This window comes from Notechis scutatus, chromosome 3, assembly GCF_049901735.1.
Source record: "Notechis scutatus isolate UNSWTSFEM ecotype Mainland chromosome 3, rNotScu1.2, whole genome shotgun sequence".
Lineage (NCBI taxonomy): Eukaryota > Metazoa > Chordata > Lepidosauria > Squamata > Elapidae > Notechis > Notechis scutatus.
The window spans coordinates 203700056-203710033 of record NC_142011.1 but is presented as its reverse complement, the minus strand read 5'-3'; the positions used below and the strand labels follow the sequence as shown (position 1 = coordinate 203710033).

The 9978-nt window shown below is 35.4% G+C and overlaps 1 protein-coding gene across 1 annotated transcript; it reads left to right on the top strand.

The window, feature by feature from the left end:
- Window positions 1–1933: 1933 nt before the first annotated feature.
- LOC113429836 (mas-related G protein-coupled receptor member H-like) lies at window positions 1934–2870 on the top strand. The gene is given in 2 exon segments (XM_087959015.1): window positions 1934–2554; window positions 2556–2870. Coding segments are annotated over 2 exon segments (936 nt in total).
- Window positions 2871–9978: the final 7108 nt, after the last annotated feature.

The following is a 9978-nucleotide window of genomic DNA, read 5'->3' as shown; positions in this document are numbered from 1 at the left end:
TAAAGACATTTTGCTTGCAGGTCCTGCCATCCTCAGTTACTGCAGATGCCAAGTGTGAAACAATAATCTTCCACTCACTAACTTTGAAGAGTGTGGACTCAGGTATTCAGGTATGTTACAATTTTGGAAGGTTTAATTAGACCCGGGGATATGCAAACAGGATAATAGCCACTGCTTCAGTGCCTGTATATTTATTTCTCTAACTGATATTACATAGAAAATTGTTTCTTGTTATATTTATATGTTGACTGACGCATTACTCTCAGTTGAGGTTTCCTGGTTTGGACTCATTTCCCAACCTACTTTTAGCCATTATGACAGAACAGTACAAATATAAAACGTTTAGAATCCAAGCTCAAGGGAATAAGATGTTGACCCATAATTGATTTTCAATAATACAAGTATAAACTGTCTGGAATCCAAGATCAAGGCAGTAAGATGTTTCTTTAGTTTGTGTATAATTGTTTTTCATCAGTTTTGGCTCTTCAGTTCTAAATTCATCCAATTTTTTTGTGTATCAACTGGTAAAGTTCTAGTTAATCACTGAAGGTTTTCACACAAAAATACAGGACTCCTTCGATGCTTATCTCATGAAGGAGAGAACCAAGCTAGAATTAAGGAGAAATTTTCTGAACAATGAGAACAATTAACTAGTGCAACTGCTTGCTTTTAGAAGTTGTAAGTGGTCCATCACTGGAGGGGGTTTTTTTAAGAAAGAAATTGGACAGCCGCTTGTATGAAATGGTACAGCATCTCCTGCTTGAGTGGGGGTTGGGCTAGATGACTTCCAAGGTCCCTTCCAAACCTGTTATTGATTTTATGTTACTCAAGTAGACCAAAACAGGTGGTGTATGTGTATATTCTATTTTTTGGAAGTATCTGCAGCTCTAAAAATTTTCAAGCTGCCCATTTCTCCCTTAGCAGGAATTTCTCCCTCATATCATCTCCTAACTCCCAGTTTCAAGTCATAGATATATTTTCTTATGATTATCTCTTATTATCTCTGTCTTCAGGCACCAAATCATCATAACAAGAACAAGCATTGGGAAAAAGTTTCCTTACATAATTACTAGTTTTTGCTTTGTAGCTCACACGGGGGATGTTGAATGTATCAGAGGAATGGTGGCAAAATAGCAGAGGGGACATTGCTGGGTTTCAGTACAGTGAAACCATCCAATGCAATCCAATATCAATTACATTTTCAGATATGTGTTGAGAGGCATGGATGGAGCAACGCATAAGTATTTCCCCCCCCCTTAGGTGTGACAATAAACATTTCAAGGTGATGGCTCACTACTGCAGCCACATCAGTCAAGCATTCACAGGAAAAATAGATTAACAAAACGACAGAGTTGGATTAGAGTCATCCAATCCAGCTCACCGATCAAGCAGGATATCCTATATTATTCCAGACAAATGGTTTTCCAAACTCTTCTTCAAAAGCTGCAGTGTTGGAGCACTGAAACTTCTGAAGTTCTATCAGGAAGTTTCTCCTTAGTTCTAGGTTGCTTCTCTCTTTGATTAGTTGCCATCCATTGCTTCTTATTCTGCCTTCAGGTGATTTGGAGAATAGCTTGACTCCCCTCTTCTTTGTGGCAGCCCCTTCGATCGTGGAAGTGATGATAATATTGGTATTACTTAGGACAGGGGTCTCCAACATGTGGTCTGTGGCTCAGTGATGGTCTGGAACCCGGCCACAGAAGTCGTGGGTGACCACATGCACATGAGTGTGAAGCTGCATTTGTGAAAGCCCCACACTTATGCACGAAACCACCCTCTCTCCCTGCCCCCCCACTGCCTCTGCTGGTCCCCTGAGCCAGAAAGGTTAGTGACCACTGATTCAGGAGACAGGAATGACTGAATCCACTCTTGTTCCTTTTCTTCAGATAGGAGCTTCTACTCAAGAAGATTGCCAGAATTTTACAAAAGTTTAATGATGAATTCCAGCCTGGAATATCTGGATGCTACACAGAACTATTATGGGTATACCAATGAGAGTGACTCATATGAGAATGCAGAAGAGATATCCCTTTCTTATTTAGGAGCAATTCTTTGGCTACTCATTACTTTAATTACCTGTTGTATTGGGTTTGTGGGCAATGGCTACATCATTTGGTTACTTGGCTTCCAGATTAAGAGAAACAGTTTCACCACATTCATCCTTCACTTGGCCATTGCAGACTCTGTGTACCTGACATCTGTATTTATATATTATATTGATACATTTTTTACCAGTCTTCAAGCAAGGGAAACATTCGATCTCCTCTGTATCTATTTCATGCGCATGACGTATACCAATGCAAACTTTCTTCTGACAGCCATCAGCATGGACCGGTGTGTGGCTGTCCTCTTCCCAATCTGGCATCGCTGTTCCCGGCCAAAACATTTGTCAACCACAGTGTGTGTCCTCCTGTGGATCTCCTCTTTCCTCCTGTGTGGAATTATGAGCATTACAAAAGTCTTTGGAAATTACAATCTGCTCCAATTCCATTTCCTTGTGACTGCTATAGTTTGCCTTCCATTGACCACACTCTCTACCATGGTCCTTTTCATCAAAAATGTGTCTTAAATCAAATCAGAAGAATCAGGGTCAGCTTTTACTGATGATTTTCATTACTCTTCTCTGTTTCCTCATTCTTGCTTTTCCATTTTGTGTCCTTACAGTGATTATTAGTTTTTCCAGTACCAAAGCTTACAATAAACTGGAACTTTGGTTTGCATATAGTATACTATTTTCCTGCCTAAACAGCAGTATTAATCCCGTGATCTATTTTCTAGTTGGGAGAAAAAAAAGAGCTCAGACCAAGGAAAGCATGAAGGTCATTTTGCAAAAGGTCTTCAAAGAAGCAGAAGTGACTGGAGGGAGATAGAAGAGCTCAAATCCACCTACAAGATCTCTGTGCTTCTTTCTGAGTAGCAATGAATGACTTGCACTTGAGGCTGTTATCTTATAGGTGGGAACAAATTTCGTTCAACATATTGGCTCTTTCATCTTAATAGACTTATAGAAAATTACATTTGAAGAGATGTCTACATCAATCCACAATTAATGCTGTGCAGGACATGAATTGCATGACATTTATAAAATACTCATCTTTTTTAAAATATATTTTTATTAATTTTCTTTTTTTTACATCGTAAAACATCATGGTATCAACAACGTTCTTGGCATCTATACAGGATTTTGGTTTAAATATCATAATACATTATATTGCATTTGTCTACTACTAAATAATATCTTTAGCTATAATTACTATTCTTATATCTTTATATATAATTATAAATTTTTATTTTACTTTCTTAAGGATTGTTTCAATTAACATTTTTGTCTCACTTCTTGGTTCTGTTTGTTAGCCATTTATACCAATTGTTCCAAATTGTAAAGAATTCAGAGTCATCTTTTTCTTTCAATTTTATTGTTAGCATATTCATTTCAGCACTTTCTGTTACTTTCTGTATTATTAGTTCTTCATTGGGGGTATTTGGTGTTTTCCATACCTGCGCAAAGGCTATTCTGGTGGCTGTTGTAATATGTAACACTAAGTATTTTACTTCTTTCGGTAGTCTTTCTTTGATGATTCCCAAAAGGAAGGATTCCAGTCTGAGCTCAATCTGATAGCCAGTGATCTCTTTTAACCAATTTTTAATTTGAATCCAGTAAGTCCTGGCCTTGGGGCACGTCCACCACGTGTGATAAAATGTACCATCAACTTTTTTGCACTTCCAACATTTGGGACTCATGTTGGAGTAGATTTTTGCCAATCACATTGGAGCTAAATACCATCTATAAAACATTTTATATATGTTTTCTTTGTATGCTGCAAATACCGTTAACTTATAATTTTTGTTCCATATTTTCTCCCATTCCTCTAATTCTATAGTGTATCCAAAATTCTGTGCACATGCAATCATTGTACTTTTGAGTATTTCCTCTTCCATTTTGAAATCTAATAAATATTTATATATTTTAGTTATAAGTTTTTGTTCCAGTCCCATTAATATTTTATCTAATTGGTTCTGCCCTTTGTCAAATCCAAAATCTTTTGAGTCTTTTTTATATTTATTTTGAATTTGCAAATATGGCCACCAATTGATTATAATTCCATTTTCCTTCTGTTCTTGGTTTGATTTTAATTTCCCTTGACTATCTAATAATTCTTCATAGCTTACCATTTTCCATAGGTCTAATCTATTTGGATGTATTATGGCTTCCATGGTTGACAGCCATCGTGGGATTTCCATATAGTGTTTACCTTTGATTTTTTTCCAAATTGTACTCAATGAATCTCTTATTAGGTGTTGATTGAAATAGGTATGTTATATTACTTTTGTTTTCCCACAAAAATGCATGCCAACCTATCAAGAGGTCATGTCCTTCTCATGTTAAGATTCTCTTGTCTCTTAATTTAATCCAGTCCTTAATCCAACTCAACACTGCTGCCTGGTAATAAAGCTCCCATTCTGGTAGTTCAAGACTGCCTCTACTCCTATTATCTTGTAATAGTTTCATTTTAATATGTGGCCACTTGCCCAACCAGACAAACTTGGATGCCATTTTATGTAGTTCTGTAAAAAAAAGATTTCCCTAATTTAATTGGAATCATTTGGAATAGATATATTAGTTTTGGTAAAGTATTCATTTTCAACGTTGCTATTATTCCTAATATAGACAGTTTCAATTTGGCCCATAATTCCAATTCTTTTCTGATTTGCTTAATCAGTTTAACATAATTGTCCTCTTTTAATGATGAACAGCTCGGTGATATCCAAATTCCCAGGTATTTCACTTTTTTTACTATTTGCAGTCCCATTATGGTTCCTAATTCTACTTTCTGTTTTGTTGTACAGTTTTTGACTATCACCTTAGTTTTATTTTTACTTATTTTAAATCCTGCCACTTTCCCAAATTTTTCTATTTGTTGCAACAATATTGGTCCTGAATTCATTGGATCTTCCACTATAAATACCAAATCATCGGCAAATGCCTGAACTTTATATTCCTCATTTCTAATTTTAATTCCATGAATCTCTGGGTTTTGTCTGGTTGCAGCTCGCAACACTTCTAAAGACAAGATAAATAACAGAGGCGATAATGGACACCCTTGTCTCACTCCTTTTACAATTTCAAAATCTTCAGTGTGATCTCCATTTAATAATACACTTGCTTTTTGATTTGAGTATATTGCTTGTAATGTTTTTTCTATAGTAGTGCCAAAGTTCAGGTTTTTAATTTGATATAGCATGAATTTCCAGTTGAGATTATCAAATGCTTTTTGTGCATCTAAAAAAATTAAAGCTGCTTGTTTTTCTCGGTGAGCTTCGTAGTATTCAATCAAATTTAGTACTGTCCTAATATTGTTTTTAATTTGTCTATTTGCCAGGAAACCATTCTGGTCTTTATTTATAAGTTCACTCAAAATTGGTTTCATTCTTTCTGCTAATATTGTCATGAATATCTTATAATCCGTATTTAGCAACGAGATCGGCCTATAGTTCGCAATTAGTTGTTGATCGGTGCCATCTTTTGCAATTTAAGGAGATGTATGCCTCAGACCAGGACTTCGGAAGTCTAGGTTGCGTTAATGCCTCATTATATAGTTCTAGTAATATTGGTTCAAATATTTCAGATAAATTTTTTATAGTTCGCCTGGTAGACCATCCGGGCCTGGTGTTTCATTATTTTTTTGTTTTTGTATCGCCTTTTGTAACTCTGTTAATGTTATTTCTTTATTAAGTACTTCTCTATTTTCTTCTGAGATTGGGCTCAGACCGTTTTCTTCCAAGAAGTATATAATGTTTTTCTTCTATAACTTCTTCTTGCTTATAAAGCTTGCCAAAATACCTTTGTGCAATTCTCTTTTTCTCCTCCATCTGATAATACACTGTCCCTTTCTCATCCTTGAATTGCTGAATTAGTCTTTTCTCTTTCTCTATTTTTAATTTATGGGACAACCACCTTCCTGGTTTATTTGCTGATTCAAAGAAATTATGTTTAAGAGATTTTAAGTTACGTGCATTTTCTTCAATATCTATCTAATTTAGTTCATGTCTAATCATCCCTATTTCTTTCTTAACTTCCATATTTTGGGGGTCTTTTTGGAGCTCATATTCAATTTTTTTAACCCTTTCTTGTAATTCATTCTGTTTCTTCAATTTTTCTTTATTTTTCTTAACTATATAGGCTATTGATATGCCTCTCACGAAGGCCTTTGTAGTGTCCCATAAATTTTGTAAACTAGTATGTTGCTTTAAATTAACCTTAAAAAATGTTTCTAACTCATTTTTAATTCTTGAGATATATTCTTTTTCCCTTGTTATTTGTGAAGTTAATATCCATCTCCTTTTCCTTTTACTATGTCCTTTCCCTGTAATTTTAACCAGGCTATGATCAGCCCATATATTAGGCATTATCTCCACTTCACTAATGTCTTTCTCAATTGCCCCATTAACCCATACCATATAGATTCTGGACCATGATTTTTGTGGACTAGAATAAAACATATATTTCTTCTCATTTGGATTCCTCTTCCTCCATATGTCTTCCAAATTGGTCTCATGTGTTAAATCAAAAAAAAATTTTTTTGGTAGAATTCTCTCTCTTTTTTTCTTCCTAGTCCCTTCCATACTAATATAGTCTTTTTTAACATCAACAATGGCATTAAAGTCCCCTATCAAGCAAATATTTTCTTCACCTACACTAATTATTTTATCATATAGTCCCTTATAAAACTTCTGGTTATCATTAGGGGCGTATATTCCCACCAATAGTAATTGTTTTAAATTAATTTGTATCATTAAAATTCTGCCTTGTTCATCTGCATAGATTTTTTTTCATTTATCCCTTTTTTATGAAAATTGCTACCCCACTTTTCTTTTGATCTGCCAATGCTGTAAATAATACACCCAACTTGGGATATTCTAGATATTTTTATGTTGTTTTTGGATATGTACCTCCTGTAGGCATATAATATCTGTTAGGAATATGGGTCACCTAACAGCTATTTGGGTTAGAAATATATATAAACCAGGATAAACATTTTAAAACTGTATCTTTAAGAAAATGCAAAACTGCAATTAGGTGTGGTTTCTCAAATGGCCATAAGATGGAGCCAGAAATCTGGGTTGTTTAGTCTGAGCCTCAGAAGAGAGTGTAAGTGTATCTCTGTTTCCTTCTGTTGGAAAGTATTGCCGTTGCTCCATTTCTTCTAATTGACTGATATTACTGGATTTAATGTAAGTCTGATACTGAACTGTTTTTGACACTGGAATTTGATGTTTGGATTATCCCTGGATGAAAACTGACTGATTTTTACCTTTGGATTGCTTATTTTGGACTTTGCTTAAACCTTTCTGGAAGTAAAAACCTACATTTACTGTACAGTGTATCTGTGTGCTCTGTGTGTATTATTCAAATACTCCTCTCAAATACATCTCCCTGTATGTGCTCATTCTCCTAACGGGGAATTACCTCAACAATATCGACGTTTTGTTTAGTTAGTTTGGTTAATATTTGTTTCCTCTTGATCTGGGAGTTTAATCCATTGATGTTTATTGAGAGTAATTTAATCTCTTCTTCCATTGTTAATTCTGAGTCTACCTAAATCTTCTGTTTGTTCTTGCTTCTCTTTGGGGACTTACTCTTAGTCCTTCTCTCCTTGGGTATTCTCTCTTTTCTTTGCCTGTCTCTTCTTGGTCCGTTTCCTGTATTCCCTGTTGCTGATCTTCTTGTTGGTCCTCCTGACTCTTGCTTTCTGACTCTTCTTTGCTGCTCCCCTCTTCCTCTGTTTCCATCAACTGATCATAAAGTTATTGCGCCTTTCCAATACTATCCGTTTTTACTCTTCTTTCTTGCCATGTCACCAGCATTCCTTCAGGGACCAGCCATCGGAACCAGATGTTTCATTTATTCAGGAGTATCACCAGAGATCTGTAGTCCTTCCTCAACTCTCTTACCCACCTCGGAATTTGTTTCAAGGTCGTGATTTCTTTTTCTTTATACACCATCGGCTCATCCTTTGTGATTCTATATACAATATCTCTTACATTTTTTCTGGCGAAACTGATGTGGACCTCTCTAGGCAGCTTGTTTTGTCTGGCATAGTTTGTATGGATTCGGTAGACCTCATCTAATTCTTTCACTATTTCCTGTTGGTCCCTTTGCAATGCCTCTGCTATTAAGTGGGACATTATGTCTCCCAGGAATTTTTGGATTCCAATACATTTTGGAACCTCAAATAGAATGCTGCACATTCCATTTCGAGATGGATAATCAAATCTTCTAAATCTCTGTTCATCTCTATTACTTTCCTATCCATCCATCCCTTCCAATCTCTTATCTGTTTGTTCAGCTTTGGTTTCTATATTCTTTATTCTTTGTTCATTCTTCTCCAGTGTCTGTTGTATCGTTCCCATCTTCTCTAAATTTTGAATCTTACCCTTCATTTCTCCCATTTCTGTCTTCATATCTGTATGGTTATTTACCACTGTCTCTTGCATTTTAAGCATCATTTCCTGAATAGCTGTTAATATTGCTTGCATCGTCTGCATGTTGGCTGCATTGCTTGTCTTTTCTGTGTTCAACATTCCTTCTATTGTTTTTTGGCCCACTGGAGATGCAATAGACATTGATGAACCAGACATCAGTTTTCTCCCTTTCAAGTTCGCTGTTGTAGTGCTGGTCATTTTCCGAACTTTATTGTAGATATCTTCCCACTTTACCATTCACTATTTAATTTTTTTCTTTTGTTATTAATTCTATTCAGTAGTTTTCCTTAGACTATAAATATCTTTTCCAACTTATGATATTCTAAATTATTCAGATTTGATTCAATCTTTTATAGAATCTGAAACTAACTGAATCACCACAATTAAAGAAGATAAAGAAGGGAGGGAGCAAAAGGGATGACAGGAAGGATAATATCAAAATGATATTATCATTTGATAATGATAATATATGATATGAGAAAGAAAAGAGAGAGAGGGTGTAATATAATATCCTAAAATATACTTACTATAAATTGTTCTTATACAACTATTTTATATTAATATATTATGGTATATCAACTATATTCTTTATCTTTAACTGTAAAGTTCAGTTTCCTTTAAACAATTCTATATTCTACTTCTTGTATATATAAAACCTTACTTATTTCATTAGTTGTTAATAATCAATCAATCAATAATCATTAAAATAGTATTTTACCAGTCTTCACAATTTCATGCCATTTAAACTTTTAAATTCTTAATAAATTCAATCAAACCTTAATCAAAATGTTATTTCATTAATTATATTCTATGAAAAGAAGTCCAGTAATATTCAATCACTTTCCTTTCCTTGTCCGTTCACATTTTGTTTAATCAGAGTCTGTTACATCCGCTTCTCTTCTCTCTGTATAATCTCAAAATGTCACTTCCGTTCTTGGGTTCAGTCCTGTCTCTTACTTTTTTCCACTGTTCTTCTTCTTTTACAAGTCACAAATCCGTCAAGTTAAACTCCAAATTCCTAAATAATCAGTCTAAATCAACTCCAAATTTATCAGAACAAGTCCAAAACACCAGTCAATCTTTAATCAACTAAATCGGCTTCGATCTCTGTCTTAAGAGTTCCTTGCTTTCACCGCCGGATTGCCATTTCCCTTTGGACTTCTGTCCTCTTATTTAAGACTCACAGTTCTGCCATCTCTCTCTGCCATTTCTCTCCTCGACTTTCACTTTCCGTCCTCCTTCACTCCAATTTCAATCCATCAACTGATGCCAAAAATGCTGTTCATGCTCTGGTATCTTCCTCATTGGGCTAAAGCACTGCGGCTTTGGTCTGCCATCGAGATGGCCGATCACTCTCACATCGGAGCAAATGGGGTCTCCCTCGAAGCTGTCAGCTGCCGTCAAACTTCTCCTCGGGCTTCCTCACACCTTTGTCTTCCTCTCCAGAGTCTACGTGCCCCACACCAGGGCCTCCAAACGCGCAGATTGGGGATG